The 18,701-nt window shown below is 43.5% G+C and overlaps 1 protein-coding gene across 1 annotated transcript in view; it reads right to left on the reverse strand.

Moving 5' to 3' along the window:
* Window positions 1-3,648: 3,648 nt before the first annotated feature.
* FGF18 (fibroblast growth factor 18) overlaps window positions 3,649-18,701 on the reverse strand; it is an 862,991-nt gene continuing 847,938 nt past the window's right edge. The window contains exon 5 of the mRNA XM_069199330.1: window positions 3,649-5,005. Coding sequence (XP_069055431.1) covers window positions 4,739-5,005 — 267 coding nt within the window. The 3' untranslated portion in view covers window positions 3,649-4,738. The remainder of the gene's footprint in view (window positions 5,006-18,701) is intronic.

Here is an 18,701-nt window from a genome sequence, read left to right on the forward strand (position 1 = left end):
ACCTCATTCCAAGGTAACGAGGGTTGGGGGCTCCTCTCATGGACATGGCATTGGCAGATTAGGTTTAACAAACTCAGCTCTCCTTTAGGTAGGAGGTTAGGTTTTTCACATTAGGGTATTAGGGCATGTTACATCTCGTATGTCTCTTCCATGCATTGCAAGATTGTGGGGGTCTTTGTAATAATGACTCTCGTCTTCACAATACTGTTTCTTGCATTATTCATTATCCTAATCATTGCAGCCATTGCAACTTATCGCAAATTGCAGTTATGTTGAATAAAAACTATTGAAACTTTACTGCATCTTTGTCATTGCCTGTGTTTGTATGAGACATGATATATCTGTGAGAAAGGGGTAATCTCCGTTTAACCACAACACTCCCTGAGATGTCTTATTCTCGAGTCCATGCGTAAAGGCTGCCAGAAATAACCTTTTACTATTGTGTACAATGTGAGGTGCTGCTAGTTAGCCGGTAAGGTTGGGACAACAGTTGCGACTTGTTGTAGAAAAGGCGTAGTCACCTACAAACAAAAGGACTGTCATCCTTTAACCAGCATTCTTGCCCAGAGCAAGAATCCAAACTATGACAGTAGAACTACATCCAAGAACACCAATCTAAATCCTAATCTCCATCCATTCAGCATGAGTTATTTTGTTTTGAGCATCATGACAGTTCTCATTTAGTTAGTCTGATTTTCATTCCGTACCTGCTGTCAGCTTTTCTTTCTGTCGTTTAGAAAGTGTGAGGTTTCTACAGCACAGGCAAAATGCAGATTTCATCATGGCCAACCACTCTGTAGGCTGACTTTTTGTTTGTTTATCTTAATGAGCACAGCCTTTACAAAATCACCCCTTTATTTTGTGCCATGTTAGTTTAGTCTTGGAGTAGTCTTGGTGCCTAATAACCCTGTTTCATTTTGAAAACATGAAATAAAATTACTGGTCAAACAGTAGATAAATCCCAGGATTTAACCATTGATTAGGAGATGTCTTCATGCTAGAATTAACGCCAGGGGACATGTTAGATTACTCAGCTCACGCCAGATTGTCCAGCCAGCAGCTCTCAGAGATGAGTCCTTCACCGAAAGCACATATTTTGTATTCCTCAGCAGAACTGTGATAAAGAATAGCTGGAGCCAGCTGTTCAAGTGGATGATATGCGAGTCATCCTGAGAAACTCTAATACTCGATAGGCAGGTTTGCCATGTAGCGCTTTAGCTAAAAATGAAGACCAGCTCTTAGAAATAGCTTTAGGGTGTTAGCATGTCAGAAACAAACTAAAATAGCAGAAATGTTCATCTTGTTTTCACTAACTACGCCTTTCCAGGCATTCCGTTGTGCCACTGCATTGATAATGAAGGACTGACATCATACTCCTGTCTTCGAAAAAGCTAACTTTTCAGTCAATTGATTAATTTGTTCTCTTATGATATCAACATACTCATGTCCTAGTACTACAAATAAATATGTTTGATCTGCTTTAATATGTTTTTAATGTATTCAGTGCATCCAGGTGCAGTGGAACTAGGTTTTCTGGACTACAATTCTTCTGATTGCTTTGTTTTTTATGTTCTGTTAGTAATTATTGTGCTTGCCTCTGAGGCAAGCGCAGGACAGACTATTGCCTTACGTTCAATCATTTACCTTGCACATTTTGCAATGCATTCCATATTTAATCAATTGCAACCTCAGCTATAACATTTTGTGTTATATTAAAACCATTTAAAGTAATTTTCTATTCCCCTCATAATAATTTCTGGAACTAAATTATAAATTACACAATGAACACCGTGTGCTCCATAGGAGGGATTTATGGGCCGTTGCATGACTGGGGCGCATCTCAGCAGCCATCTGTCTAAAATTAAAATGTCAAACCCTTGGATAACTACAATTCTAACAGAATGCATTTATATTACAATCCTTATCTACCTGCATTTACATTTAAAGACTCTTGTCTTTTCAAACTAAAAACAACACTAGGGCATTTCAGAATGCATTTAAAACATGCCCTGCTGCTGAATTCATGGAATATTCATTTTCTTTGCTTGTTACTTACATTATACCACCATGTATTATTTTCGGAAACTTCATAGTTTTGCAACTTCTTAGAGAATATTGATCTATACTCTGTTGCTTGGGATTCGGTGGTTATTAATACAAACCACATTATTTACAACGTTATTTATGCAGATGAATTACAATAACTAAAGATTTGCAGTTTCGAAATGCTTCTGTGTGTTTGTAAAGTGTATTGAAGAATCAGTTTGTTTAATCAGCATAAAGTTGATGATTTTTAATGGTCGCCATGTGAACCTACCATTTTATGGACCTATGTTTGCTGTTTCCATAAGGACTGCAGACTTTTTTGTAAAATTTCTAAGTACTATCAATTAGTCAGTGCAGAAACCAGACGCCCTACGGTTATGGTGCAAGGAAAACCGGGACCAAAAATGGTTGCAACTCTATAAGCAATAATAGTATTGGAACGTAGTGGGAAATATCAAAATACATATTACCCAAAGTTAAAAAAGAAATGACCGGTTGTAACAAGGTATTATATAATATATCATACGGATACCTAGCATGCACTACCTTTTTAACTGCTTTGGTTGTTTTCCTTGGGATTACTTTCAGTAGCAAAGTTGTTTGTGTTGTCAAACAAATAACCAACGAAAAATCATTCATGCTGCATAGCTGGCTGAATCAAAGAGGAATTCGAAATTCCAGCTAACTTACTAGAGGTTGTCTTCAACAACAGGTTTAAAGAACACACGTGATTTGGATGAGGGCCAAGTCACTGCCTTTGGTGGACTGTAAACTTTAATTTCCCTTGCTGTCAAGCGCCCAACTCTATAAAGCACAATGAAATAAATCACGCAGCAACAACAGGCAAGATTGGCTATTGGTGTTCATTAACTACAGATACAGTAGTTGGTCATACACATGGCAGACAAAAGACACAATTAATACACTCTGATAAAGCGACAGAAGTCGTCACATAGCGGTTTGGAATGTGTACCTGAATCACAAAACTCTGTTCAGGTTTCTCTTTATTTATATTATTCTGGATAATTGTAACATGCTATTTGTAGTAACATAGAAACTATTTACATTATTTTGCTTTGCATTAGTCTAATGTATTGATCTTATCTACCTTCTCCATAGTAAAAGCGGGGCATGCTCATTGATGCAATGAGTTTCCAGTGCCTCCTAGCATTCCTGGAGCAAACAATGGAATTGAGGAGTTGATGAATATCATGCAAATTGCCTTTCTGCAGGTGGGCAGTTTGAAGCAAGTTTCAGCATGCACATTTGCTCCGCTGTTTTACGTGTCACGATGAAATATTTAAATAAACCATTTATTTCCCACCTCTGTCGTATCTTCCAATAAGGGTTAGCGGTGATCCTGACCACTGACCAAAAGGATTCAGATAAGTTACAAAACAGGTTACACAGCATAAGCCAGCCCAACGGGATCAGGTTCATTTGCAAAATATATTATGCTCATTCTGTTTCGCTGTTCACTTAACCTAAATTGAAAGTTTGCTACTCAAACAAGCCTAAAGAAATTTACTGTGTGTGTTTCAACATCGTTGGCTAAAAGACTCGGACTTTACCATGGCTGACCCCAGATAACTTTTTTTTTTTGGGGGGGGGGGGCAGTTGTATGCCAGGAAGAGCTATCCACAGTCTGCATAAGTTTTGGAAAATAAGTCCACACACTGAATTAATCTGTCTCAAGCCAAACATGAATACACTAGGTATGTGAAGTTAAGCTAGTCCAATCCGTACCGCAAAGCAACACGAGAGCAAGATTGTCAATTGTGACCCAGACTAGAGATAAAACAATGTCAGAATCCCTTATTTCTTATAAAACAGTTAAACACTTGGACTTGCTATCCGCCCACGTCCATGCCTATTAATGATTAAATCTATGCAATCATAGTGGTTGTGAAAGTAAACAAAATAAAATTAAAAATTAGCAAATGTTGCCGTTGTAATGCAATTGTTCTGATATGAACATAATCGATAAACAAGGTATAATTACCAATATCTTAAATAGACACATTGGTTTTACCGCAATAGTGTGTTGCTGTGTTTTAAATAATATCTTGTTTTAATTGTTGAGTCAGTAATACTTGGTTCATCGAATTGCAATATACAAAGAGGTGAAATAAATAGCTTGTTGAATTATATATATAATATATATAATATAGCTGGTTTTAAAATAGTCCCTTATCATTGGTGTACTAGATCAAGAAGTCATGTCCATATAGTAGCAGCATTCTCTGGAACTGAGCGCAATGCAGGATCACACACTGTGACACCTTCTGTCGAAAAGATAGAGGAAGATTGGGGCACTGAGTACTCAACAGAAACTCAACGACTTGGCGTTGGCGTGCGCCCCTTGATTCCTTGAAACAATTTGCAGTACACAATAAATAGATTACTGCAAATCAGAGTCATCAGTCATACTTTGGAAAGAACATTGGCTGTCTTTGGTTTTCTACTGGGGATAGGCTTGAGTTGTCCATGCCTAATAAGAGCCCCACTTCCAGTCAACTTAAATATAACAGTTTATTTTTTTATGTCACGATAAAGTCCTATAGGTTTCCCCAGCTTTCATTTTTATTTCAAAACAATAAGTACAAAAATAAAGCTTCTTCCTTTTTAATGTAAAAATATTCCTCTGATGCAGTTTTGTGGTCTGATGTGATAACATATATTGTCTCTTTCTTTATCCTGTATTTGTCGGCCGTAGTCGTTTAGTCCTCCTGGTAACTGGGGTATATTTGAAAGGTTTCTGCAGCTCAACAAGACCTTTTGGGTATCGCTTCATAAAATGAACATCTTGCTGGTTTTCCCGCGTTTTGGGGCCCTTTCGCGGTCTTCCTCTTTTGGTAAAACCAACATACCATCCGGAGTATTTTGCAGACATCAGTGCAGTGTAATTGTTTTCAAGCACCTTCTCAATAAAAACACACTCTTTGCTGGTGCCATCAGGCTGCAAAAGAAAACAAAATAGAAAATGAAAAATTTGTGATTTTAATTCATTTTTTGTCACGATTTTAATGTCACGTGCATAACTTAGACCACAAACCACGTAATGCCTAATGAAGCTATTTCAGTAAATTTAGAACTGGTGGTTAATTAAACAGAGAACTGCCATCCTTGACTTTAATTCATGTGAAAATGGTGAATGTGGTGTGTAGTAAAAGCATCCCTGGAAAATATGGATCAATTTAACATACCATGCAAAAGGACTAGCTAACAGTTATATCCATCCATAAATATTTGCTTTTCCCACGTGCTGGCTATTGAAATAAAATCGAGTCTGAAATTTGTAATTATTATGTAGCATAAGCACATCTACCTCATCCATGGCCAGCATGGCCAGACTGGGAACCCAAAGCAGCCCTGGCAAATTTTGTCAGAACAGACCCCATAGGGTTCATAGCGAGTGAGCCTGGTCACTACAATGGGGCTTAAGGGTTCTCCCCCCAAGAAAATTTGGGAAAAATGGCAAAAACTGTCCACAACACATTTTCATTATAAATGTAATTGTATTACATTTTTAAGCATTGTAAATGATGAATTTATAGTGCAACAAGAAAAAGCAATCTTTTTTAGGACGCTTCAATGATTCCCTTACCATCACCCTCTAACTGTGCCTCTCATCTCTCCATAGCCCCTCTCTCACATATATTTCATTTGTTTTATAGCACCTCTCTTACCCCCGTAGAGCGTTTGAGCACTTTACATGACACACAATTACAGAGACAATGAATCATACTTGTATAAATAGGTGTGTAGTAAATGTCACTTAAGATAAAGGGGACTACATGGTGTAGGATTCACATGTCATCCGTACTGGTAAGTATTTTTTAACAGTGCTTGGTCTGGGAAAGCATGAATTCAGGATTCAGAACATAACACAGTGATCCACCCAAACAAACAAGAAAAATTAGGATAATCAAAGATTAGGAAAAAAACATAACTTTCTAACCTGTACCATGCAGTTTGCATGCAGCTTTTTGATGGCAGTCCATAGCCCACTGTGCTAGATTATGTTTGTAAGTTATGGGCTGCATAGTAATAAAAGGATCTCTGTGACAAAAGCAGTATTGCACTGAGCAGTGCACGCAAAATACTGTTCTGTGATTTGCATAGTACACGTTCAACAGGCATATTAACCCTCTGCGCTACCTTAGATGACTCAAAACTGCAACTAGACAAAATTGTGATCCTTCTCCAGGAGGTACAATAATCACTAGACTTATCTTGGCACTTTTATTGTTGCCTGAAAACTGTTGGATTTACAAGGAACTCAATAGTGCTTTTAAAACTGCTCCATTGCTACAAAACAGGCCCTCCAGTAACAAAAGGAGCCCCTCACTCTTCCAGCCTCCCGGGAAAATGCATAATGCCCAGTACTGCCAGTCCGGCCTTGATGGCCAGATGTAGGACCCCTTAGCTGCAAAATTGCGAATAGTATTTTGCAGACCAGTGTTGAATTTTTCGACTAACATATGTACTAGCAGGTCAGTTCACAAATTTTTGAATCACAGTGCAATCTGACCTACCTCACCACTTAATATTAATTAATGAGATAGGCCACAAACTGTTGCTCACTATGATAAGTGGCCATCACAGGGATCGTGGTCTGCTGGATCGCTTTTTGAATAATTGTTTCTTTCTAAATGCAGTCCATTTTCTTAAAAAAGTATATAGAGCAATAATTTACCCTTTCTAAAATAAGTTTGAGAGTAGATAATGGTCCACTGCACCACTGCTTACCCCAAACAAATGCCTTTACATTCACTAATTGGAAGGGATCCCATGTTTGTGTGCCATCACTTAGATCTGTTTGACAGGAAGCGCTTATTAAACATTACCCTTCGTAAAGGGTTATTGCCCTCAGCAAGAGTTAAGTAGCACAAGGGCGGTGATGGAATTATACTGTTTTTGTAATACTGATCAATAGCATGAACAGGTGTTTTACCAGTGTCACTGGTGTGAGGCCTATTTGCCCACTTATGTAAAGTTCTGCTGCTGTGTACCTAATTTATCCTTGGCCTACTCATGTTAGTATGTAGCACTGTGAAGCATACATGTGATTGCATGTGCATGCTGTTATGTGTATCTGTGTGTAATACAGTACATGGAGGCCTGTGGGTTCAATATTGGAAAACCTGGCCTTTGGAAAGGCATGTGGAGGTGCAGGAGCCATCCCAGACAGGCTTGTTCATTGCCTGCAATCCTGAGAGGTGAGCTGGACCCTCCCATTAGAGGAAGGGTCTGTTGTGCACCTCAACACAGTTCTTTTATTCTGAAAAGGTCACCGGTCAGTGAGTTCTGGGCACATATGAGGAAGGAGATGGGGCTAATCAGGGAATCATAAAGAAAAGGGATGAGAGCCTCCATAGCCTAGGCATATATGTGAGGCTGACATCCAAGTGTGATCCCCTAATCACTCATGTGGCCTGTGTGTGGGTCTATCAAGTTTGGACTCCCTCTTGCTGTGACAGACTACTTTCTGGACCGGGGACAATACAGAAGAGTGCGGACTGACTTAAAAGTGGGCAACCCCCACAGCACAAACTTTAAAGACTAAAGGCCTCATTACGAGGTTGGAGGGCTAACCATCGGCCCGCCAGCCCTGTGGAGAGGAGACTGCCATGGAGCCGGCGGTCTCATCCCCGGGCTGAATACAAGCTTTCCACTGGCCTAACTGGCAGAAACCTCCAAAATCTGAGTTTTCCACCAGTCAGTCCAGTGGAAACAGTGCAGTGGCATTGGTCTCGGCTCCTCATGGAGCCAAGGTCAATGCCATCGCACAGAGGGTGCTCCCAGCATTCTCAGAATACACACTGTCTGCTGCAGCAGACAGAGTGTATTCAGAGGGTGCCGGGGAGTGGCCCCTATCACTGGCTTTCCACCAGCCTTTTCTTGGCAGAGTCCCTTTGATGAAAAGGATGGTGGAAAGAGAACTCGTGATCTGCATGGAGGCACTGAACTCAGCGCTGCTATGGCTGACAATGACTCCGACCACCGCCATCCCGTCAGGAGCCATGTTCCTGGTGGTGGCTGCGGTCCCCTGGCGGCCCAACCCCCCGGGTCGTAATTTGGGGGTCGGACCACCAGGAGTGCAGCTGTCTGACTGCCACCCCAAGTCTGATGGTCTTAAAACTGCCAGATTTATAATGAGGCCCTACGAGACTAAGAACCTGATTTAGTTCCTGGTGTGTCAGTCCTCTGTCAGGGCAACAGGATAAATTACCTGATGAAGGTACCACCTGCCAGATTTTTAAATGTCCGCTGGCCCAGTAGACATTTCTAGCATTGACAGGCACCACTATCAAGGCAGTTGCTGTCAATACATGACAGAGCGGTATGGCAAACCTTCCTCTTTTTTTTATTTTCAAAAAGAAAATCCCTCAAAAAATTGCCCTCTTGCTATAGGAGCTTCCCCTCATGGCTTAGGGGAATTTAGCACTTTTCAGTGCCCCTTACTGCATGGTTTCTTTGCAGTGACAGGCACTGAAAACCATCTATATGTTTGCCCATCTAAATTAGGTGGGTGGACATATAGCCAAACCTCTGACAGCCCTTATCCTTTCAGGCCATCAGAGAAGTTTGAGAACTGGGGAGACAGAATAGTCTCTGCCATCATCAAACAATGGTCAGGAGGGTTGACTATAGACTTGGCGTGGAAGGAACTCTGTCGCCATTGCAATGGAGTTCCCCCTCCACCAAGATATAAATCGGGCCTCTACTCATATCTGTGTTTGAAAATGAATTATAGAAATGGGAGATTGAGCCTTCAAATATTGTTAAACTGTAGGTGTACATCAGCATACAGAAGCTCAGCATGACTTTTGCCTCTTCTGAACAGGACTGGGGACTAACATCTGGTAGTCTCCCTGCTGGGTGAGGTGGCATCACTCAGGAGATTCACAACCATTTGTCTTGGAGCCTGAAGCATCAGCATCTGCTTGCCTGCAAAACACAGAAGACCCTGTGAGGAAGAGAAGAGTGTGTGGAAGGAGTGAGGTCCAGTGGGGTTCCTATGGGGATACTGTCATATGATTCCATTAAGAAAAGTGTGAGATACTGCTCCACATTGGGCCCATTGCACTGATTGTGCATCCTGCCCATGTGCATTGTCTGAGACCCCCATATGCCAGGAGAGTGCCTGTAATGAAGATTAAGTGCCATCACCCTGGTGCTCACTGTGAAAGAAGAGGGCTGCCACCCTGTGCCCTGTGCAGTGCTGCGACTCAAAGGGGCTGTCTCCCTGTGTGCCACTGTCCACGATGCCAGGAGCAGCATGCAACAGTAAAGCGTAGTGACCAGTGAAAGCAGAGCATTGACTCAACCACCTGAACTCAGAAGCACCAAAGACCTGCCAATGGAATCAGGAAAGACTTACTGCATGATGAGAGGAGTGCTGTGGGCACTTGCTGCCTGACCTACAGCATCCGGACTTCTGCCCATCGCCAGACAGCTGAAATGCACCCGAGCCTTCAGTACCCCAAGTCCTGGGAGAGCGAATAAGGTGGATTATCAGACCACTGGGCCTCTGGGCACTGAGATACCTTGACTCTTAAACGTCAATTGTGGAGCTTCTAAGACTTCTACTCACTAGGGAGGTCTAGCCTGAATTTGCCTCATGTAAATGGGGAGTAACCACAGTCCACAGACAGGAAAGTGAGACTCAGGATCTTACCAGGAGAAAGCTAGAGTGCTGGCCTTACAAAGACTGTGGCCCTCATTCTGACCCTGGCGGATACAATCCGCCAGGGCCAACGGGCGCGGGAGCACCGCCGACAGGCCGGCGGTGCCCCTAAGGGCATTCTGACCGCGGCGCTAACGCCGCGGTCAGACAGGGAAAACTGGCGGTCTCCCGCCAGTTTCCCGCTGCCCTGGGGAATCCTCCATGGCGGCGCAGCATGCTGCGCCGCCATGGGGATTCCGACCCCCTTCCCGCCGGCCTGGCGGTTCTTACCGCCAGAACCTGGCCGGCGGGAACGGGCGTCTTGGGGCCCCTGGGGGCCCCTGCAGTGCCCATGCCCATGGCATGGGCACTGCAGGGGCCCCCTAACAGGGCCCAACTAGGCTTTTCAGTGTCTGCGATGCAGACACTGAAAAGCGCGACGGGTGCTGCTGCACCCGTCGCACGCCTTCCACTCCGCCGGCTCGATTCCGAGCCGGCTTCCTTGTGGAAGGCGCTTTCCCGCTGGGCCGGCGGGCGATCTGAATCAGATCGCCCGCCGGCCCAGCGGGAAAGTCAGAATACCCCTCGCGGTCTATTGACCGCGGGGCGGTATTCAGGCGGCTTCCGACGGGCGGGCGGCAACCGCCGCCCGCCTAGGTCGGAATGACCACCTGTGTATTTTATTTGTGGTGTGCCTTATTTCACTTTGTGATCATATATAAACACTACTTTGTTTCATAAAAGCAAGTATCTAGCTTGACATTCATTTATGGGTGTTGCCGAGCGTGTTTTAAGCCTTGTGCCAGTGTAAACCTTGCACCTACCTCCCCCCTAAGATGACTTGAACTGCTCAACCTGCACAACCACTGAGATTCAAGTGCTCAAAGAGTGCTTAGCCCAGTTGCTCAGAGCCCATAGTAGGACGGGCCGTGGAACATCATTAGTTGGGGCTGTAGATTCTGTTTGCCCCGTTGCCCTCAGAAAGGGGTTCTGACACAACAGAAAAAAATGAATTTCTAGTTCACAGAAAAAAGCTCCAAGATCTAGTCCAGAATTAAAGAATATATATTTTTCACAAAAAGGATAAAAAGTACAGTGCACAACATTTTAGTAGACAAGGCATATATACAAGAGAAAATCACATTTAAAAAAGTGTTGGGACTAACTCAAAGTAGAAGCAGCCTTTAGGGCCATATGTACAAACCGATTTGGGGTTTGCAAATGCAAAAACACTTTTCTAAACATACTAATTTGATTTTAGGAATCTGGAAACTTTTACTGACTCCTAAAATTTCATTATGACCACATCCTGATTCAGTATGTGGAAGAAGTGTGTTTTAGGTATCCCTTCAAAAGAGTGACTCAATATACAGAGTATCAATTATTTACAACCGAAATCTGCTTGTAAAACATTGAAAAGTTACTGACTCCTGAACTGCTGTTATAACCCTTTGTTAAAAAGAAGTTTGTTAGGGAGCGGGCAGTGGTCTAGGGGCCAATTATCAACTCTCAAAGAAACTTAAAAAACAAAGTGAACTTCTTTTTAAATACAGAACTGTTTCCTTTAAGGAAAATGGAGTGCACTTAAAAGAAAAGATTACTTTATTGAAAGGCAATCACAGAAATATGGACTGATGATCATATGGGGCCACCATCCTTGTGATGGCCGTTAACTGGAGTGTGCGCCATAGTATTATTGGGATGAGTCAAATTACAACCCACTCTGAATCATAATTTTCTGAACTTAACTACACCTACATAGGCTGGTTTGTAAACGTTTTTCATAGTTGCAAAAATACTGGTAGCAATTTGGACCAGTTTTTGCAACCCTTAAATAGTACTTCTGGCCTTTACTTAGCAAAGGTAGATGTCACTACTATCAGAAGAGATGTTGTGTGGACTTGCGTATTCAATGAATTCACAATCTCATCTGCAGTCACTTACTGCATGGCATTTACAGTTCTTATCTGCAATCAGAATGAATGTTATATTTACGTAGCATATGAAGAGGGCATTCTTAGCATTTACACAGATGCCTTACACCTTCCCTACCAAGGGATTTTCCCCACTGTGAGTACATCTGAAATTGGACCCTATCGTCCAAAAAAGGAGGACTCTCTCTGGGACTTGTTTCTGCTTACATCAGCACTCCTACTGCTGAGCATGTTTAAGGTACATTTTTCAAGGTAGCACATACACAACGTCCTTGATTATATAATTACATAAAGTTACTACATTGTACTCTATAGCTAGCTCATCTGAGGAAAAGTGCAGCAATAACCAGTCATTATGTTCTCAGTCAGTAATGCATATGGTAACACTGCAAGCATTAATCTGCGTGGTACCACAAACATTGTGCATTTCTTCAGTTATCAGTGGTAGCAATTGGTTCTTTTTCTGAATTTGAACAGAATTAAATGGGACTAACCCGCTCAGGGTTGTGGAGTCACATATGCAAGCCTTGGAAGCCCAGAGAGAGGCTTTACTAAATGACCCATCAAGGTAAGGTGATCAAAATCGTCTTCTGTCATGATGGTGAACCTTGAACAAAGCTTCTACTTCTGATGAGGCCACCAGTAGCAACCTTCCCAACAAAGTATAAGCCTTTACTGCTAATGACAGCTCAACCCACTTCCTCAATGAATTAATCTGAATTCTATCCTTTTTATAGTATAATCTAAATTCATCTGAGTGTTATAAGTATTTGTGTATGGTATTCGATTTTTGTGTGTATGTCTGCCTAATGTGGGAGTGATGGCAAGCATGGTTGGGTTCTGCTTTAGGAGTATGTGTTTCTGTCTATTTGACTGTGGATATTGCTGATATACTGGGGCCCTGATTATGAGCTTCCATGAGGTGTGGTAGAAACTGGGTTTCTAGTTGGCAGAGGTAGGCACCCCATACAAACAGGAACCACAATCCTAGTCTGGCTAAGTCACAAACACACTCTAAATAAACCAGTGCTCACCCCATAGTAGCTTGACACAGAGCAGTCAGGCTTAACTTAAGAGCAATGTGTTAAGTATTTGGGCAACACTTCACACAGTAAAACAGTGAAAATTCAATGCAAAAAGATACCACAACTGCTTAGAAAGATAGAGCTTAATTTAATTAACAAAACAAGATCCAAACGACAGAAATCCAGTAAGTAGAAATAGAAATATGAATTTAAAAAAAATAAACTTACACGTGCTGCTTGGAAGCATAAGGCGCCAACTAGGCCTATCTGGTCAGATTAAATTTGAAAAGTCAGGCCGACTGTGAAGAAGCACGGGTTAGATTCAAGGCCTTCACCCATTGAAAGAGTTCCTTGGTTCGCGGTTGGGTTGAGAATGAGATGCAAGGAGCAAAGGAAGCAATGCAAGCAAGGATGTAGGCGATGTGCAAAGTTGTGGATGTGTCAGGAATGGAGGCGATGTGCTGCGTCAATGGTGATGTGGTATCCTTAATCGTGACAATGATACATTGGCGTTGATGCACTAGTTCTGAGCACCACAAGGTCTTTGATGCATGGATTTTGGCAGTTGCAGCACTTCATCCCTACTTCCAAATGCCATGGACTGGATTGGCATGACTTAGTAGGGCAAGACTCTCAGGTCGCAGGGTCCAGCTGCTTTGGTGATGAGGTGGAAGTCTTTTGTGTGCATGATACTTCAGAAGAACAGGTGGCAATTCAGCAAGCCTTTGGAGTCACTCTGGTTCCGGGGTCAAGTGTTGTGGGTCCAGTCCTTCTACCCCAGGCACATGGGGCAGCAGACAGCAAGAAATCAGTTCTTCTAGAGCACAGCAAACCTTCCTGGCAGAGTAGCCACAGGTGCAGAAATATACTGTATTGGTAGTTTCAGAAGTCCAGTTCTTATACCAAGTGGTGCCTTTGAAGTGGGGGAGACTACAAAGAAGGGTTTTAATATACACAGAGAACCTCCCTTCCTGCCCTGACTCCTGACTCACTATATTATACTATAAGCCATAGTTTGTGTGGGGACAGGACACAGCCTATTCAGGTGTACGTGTGAGGCTATAACCAACTTCTCCCTCCCATCATGCCCAGGATTACCCATCAGGATGTTGATGGCCCATCAGTCACACCTAAGCTCCCTTTGTGTGGGGCTGCCTAGAGGGAGTACACAAGGCCCAGCTTTCACCCCACCCCACATGTGTATTGGAGACAGACTGCAGGCACACAGGGCTAAGAGCAGGAAAATGCCAATTTTCTAAGAGTGGCAATTTCAAAATTGCAACAACAAATCCAGCTTTACCATTAACACGCATTTGTTATTACAGTTCTATAGGTACTAAACGTGAGATTTATACTCCTTCTCAGATAGGAATTACATGTTATGTAATCTCCAATGTTATCATATGAGAGGGGTAGGCCTCATAGTAGTGAAAAACGAATTTGAGATTTTGTCACTACCAGGACATGTGAAACTTAAAAAGTATATGTCCTGCCTTTTAGTTACACAGCACCCTGCCCTATCGGCCTATCTTAGGGGTGATGTACATGTAACAAAAGGGGAGTTCAAGGCTTGGTAAGGGTTTTTAAATTCTAAGTCAACATGGCAGTGTAACACTACATTCAAGCTGCACTGGCAGACCTAGGACATGTTTTAAAGTGCATCTTAATTGGATGGCTCAAGCAGTGCTGCCGGTCCACTAGCAGCATTCAATTTACAGGCCCTGGGCACATGTAGTGCACTTAATGTGGGACACCCCGATCTTCGAAGTAGATTAAATTAGGTACATACAATCAAACCATGTTTCAGGTAGAGAGCACAAGCACTTTAGCACTGGTTAGCCGGGGTAAAGAGGACAGAGGCCAAAGGGGATGGGGGGCGGGAGGCAAATTGTTTGGCGGTGACCCTGCAGAGAGGGCCATTTCCAACATGGAGTAGGTGCTATTTATTGCACTCGATAAAATCTAACTCTCTGGGGTTCAGCATTTACTGGGTGCAGTAAATAGCACCTATCTGAACCAAAATCTGCATGTTTCAGTAAATACTGTACTGTTTTCCCCTGATACATTCATGCAGGCTTGCCTGCTGAAACTTAATGAAGGGTGAGGTATTTAACACTCTCGCTAATCACACAGTGCGGCAAAGAACTCAATACTTGGAATTCCGATCCCTGTACAATGATGGTTTTAAGCAGGGGTCAGAACACACCAAATCAGTCATGATCAGGGCCTAAATATGTTGCTGTAGGATGCTTTACTGGTCCTCTATGCCCTTCATCAAAGTCCTAATCCTGTCAAACAGCTTGCTTTGTTGGGTTCCATCAAGACTCTGCGGCATCCCAGGCTACTGCCAAAAAGGCACTGTTCCTGACCAGTATAGACCGCCATGCTCTCAAATACTTTCCCCATCAATATTTGCAATTTGCCTACACAAATTAATTGTGTAGGCTATGGAGAGGCTCCCATTTATAGATTTTTAGTGCAACTGGGCTATTACTTGCAGTGTAGCTATAGTGGGTTTTGGGTTTGCCCCTTTCAACCACTCACTTTTTTAAACCAAACTTCAGCAGGGACTACTTTACAACTATACACCTAGTGGTCTGCCTTGGCTGACTCTCTCATGAGTGTCTCACTTTAATACGCTAACACTCCATGTGTTATCACATTGAAACCCAAAGCTATTGGCTTTGTCAATTCTTGTTACACTGGCTGTCTGTGGAGTTAGTGCGAAGAAACCTTGTGGATTGTCACACGTTTTACATAACACAATACAACACAACTCAATTCCATGTAACATAGACAAGAATTAAATGTGATGTGGTTAAATAAAATAAACAATTCAGAAGACATCCTTTTAAATAAAGCAGATTAGTAGCCCTATATAAAAATGCAAATTAGAAGGCAATTGCGTCCTCTGTACATTCAACAAAGAGTTTTCAGAGTTATACATGCCACTCTTTCTTGAAGTACGTAATAATGTTCTAAAAACTGGAAACTTAGTACACCACTGCAGGCACGATTCACTTTAAGGTTGTTCTGTAAATCGTGTGAGTCAGCAGACCAAATTGATTACCTAATGTTGACTTAAAACATTAACCAAAATGGCTGCCAACAGGCTGTCTAAAATAACACACGACCTAATTTACAGTGACCAGTCTGGTTTCATCCCAGGAAGACATCTCTTTGAAAGCACATGGGCTCAGCCCCGGACTGACAATACTAAAATTAAAACAGCAATGAAGAAAGTAGAACACATTGCTTTAAAGTTTAATGCTGAGAAAACCATTCATTTAGTATGACTAACCGTGTGTATCATACAGTATTAAGGCCTCAGGTGACTGTAATTGACCTCGACACTGCTCTGCTAACAATATTATTTTTCCATGAATGATAGGTAGCCCACTCTTATTTCATTCCACAAGGGGAACGACGTGAGTCGTTTCTTTCACATGTGTTTATGTTTATTTTTCAACTATGCACAACAAGTTGTGGAAAAATGCCGTGGCACAGCTCAGATGGAAGGACAGCAATGCAGTTCGCGCAAAGACGTCCGCACAATGGAAGGATACACGGCACAATGGAAGGACAATGCAGAATTCCCTTAAGCAGTAAAAGTGTGCACTAATTGAGCACAAAAAAAAACATAGACATTGGAACAGTGCTTGGCAGCCCGCCCCGCTCCCACACTCCAGAAGTGAACCACAAAATGACCACTGAGTTCACAGCCTCACTAAGGACCCAGGCATCCACACTGTTGTAATTTGGGACACAGCTCTGCTGAGCGGTCTGAGTATGTATTTTTTGTTTCACCTGATGAATAGATAGATCAGTGTCTGAATCTACCGCACATAAGCCTGTCTGATCTCTGGGATAGTTTGATTCTTTGAATCCTCCAGAAGCTGGAAGGGGGTTGGGGTGAGGGGAGGAGACAGTGCATAATAGTGCTTAACCTTTAGAATAATGTGTGGATGTCCAAAGGTTTGCTCAGAAGCCCGCCGCCCACACTTTCGAAGATCGGGGTGTCGAAGCCCAAGGCTGCTTGCTGTTGATTCTACTCCATGCCTCTTTAATGCTCCTCCAAACACTCCTCACCCTTTATCTCACTCTTGCAGGTACTTTTTCATCTATCATTTCTCCCTTCATCACTGTTTATTCTGTTGTTATCTTCCTCTCTATTCCCGACTTTTATGTTTTTCTCTCCCTCTTCTTCTGGATCAAAGGCTATTGCAGAAAAACAAGTGCAGGCCCCCCAAAATGAGTGCCTGTGGCCTCCTCCAGCAACCACAGGCTCAAATTAAGCACTGCCTGCAAGTCTCCTTGTCACCTCTTTCTTATTTATTCCTTTCCTAAGCTTTTATTCTCTCCTGTCTCTGTGATACCTATCTATCTACCTAGCTATCTCTCACATGTATCCGCCTCCCCATCTCTCAGGTTTCTTTCTCAGCTCTCTTTATTAGCTGTCTCTTTAGCAGCTTTAATGTGGCCCACCTCTCTCTTTCACCTGTTAATCTCCTTATTTTTCTCACTTGTCTCCTTTGAGATTTCTCTCCGTTTCTGTATTACTTATTTGTCACCTGTGTGGCCTTCCTGCTCTCAGATGTCTCTTTCTAACATGTTTGTCTCTTTGTCAACCCTCAGAAGTTCTTTCACTTGTCTTGTCATTTGTGTGTCTAAGTCTCTATGGGGGTCATTACGACCCTGGCGGAACAAGTCCGCCAGGGCCGTGGGACGCGGTGGCACCGCCGACAGGCCGGCGGTACCCCGCGGGGCATTCTGACCGCGGCGGCTCAGCCGCGGTCAGAGAAGGGAAACCGGCGGTCTCCCGCCGGTTTCCCGCTGCCCCAAAGGAATCCTCCAAGCCGGCGCAGCATGCTGCGCCGGCATGGGGATTCCGACTCCCCCTCCCGCCATCCAGTTCCTGGCGGTTCTCCCGCCGGGAACCGGATGGCGGGAGGGGGAGTCGCGGGGCCCCCGTAAGAGGGCCCCTAAAAGTATTTCAGTGTCTGTAATACGCGACGGGTGCAACTGCACCCGTCGCACCTTCCCACTCCGCCGGCTCTATTACGAGCCGGCGTCATCGTAGGAAGGGAGTTTTCCCCTGGGCTGGCGGGCGGTCTTGTGAAGACCGCCCGCCAGCCCAGGGGAAAACTCGGAATACCCTCCGCGGTCTTACGACCGCAGAGCGGTATTTCGGAGGGGGGAAGCCTGGCGGGCGGCCTCCGCCGCCCGCCAGGCTCGGAATGAGGGCCTATATCTCTCTCATCTGTCTTTTCCTCACAGTCTCTTAGTGTCTGCCAAATGTGTCACCCAGGGGCAGCTCCTCCACTAAGGTGGAGGAGTGTCGCCCGCTTCTTTCCGCAGAAGAAAAATAAAATGATAATAATGGATAGTTATCATTTTATTTTCAGCTGAGGCAGCAGAATAGGGTGAGGCAGGGCTGAAGGGGGCTGGAGGGAGGAGTGGTTTGCGCACCTTAAGTGTGCATGTCTGTTTGGCTAACCGTGTTGGGCCAGCCGACATGCACACTTTGCATTTTTCCACCAGGCTGTATTGAACAGCCGAGAGGAGAAGTGCACAGGGTGAGACTCCCTCTGTCAGCCCCGAAGCAGGGCGTTCACACCAATCACGGAGCTACTGTCATGCTGGTGACAGCAGCTTTGTGGTTGGCTGAGGGGAGTCTGGGAGCCTAGGTGCTCCTGGACGGAGAGGACATGGAGACAGACCCGGCAGACAAGGTAAGTGGTTTGTTTTTTTAATTTAATTTTTATTTATTTTTTCATCCCCACCCGCAACTCCCGTTCAGTGGCAGCCACCACTGGGTCCCCCCTTTCTCATTGGACTTGATAGAGATCACATTTTACTAATACATTATTGGCATAGAGGTTAGCATATGGCAACTTACAAACCTTCATTTAAAAGCCTAATTGAGAAACTAACATGAAATGTAAAATGTGCATGTTTTAATTGACTGACTTTGTGACCTCCATTTGTTTTGGACATAGCTTTTTGCCATGAAAAGATGATGTT

Source organism: Pleurodeles waltl, chromosome 7 (assembly GCF_031143425.1).
Source record: "Pleurodeles waltl isolate 20211129_DDA chromosome 7, aPleWal1.hap1.20221129, whole genome shotgun sequence".
NCBI classification, from domain to species: Eukaryota; Metazoa; Chordata; class Amphibia; order Caudata; family Salamandridae; genus Pleurodeles; species Pleurodeles waltl.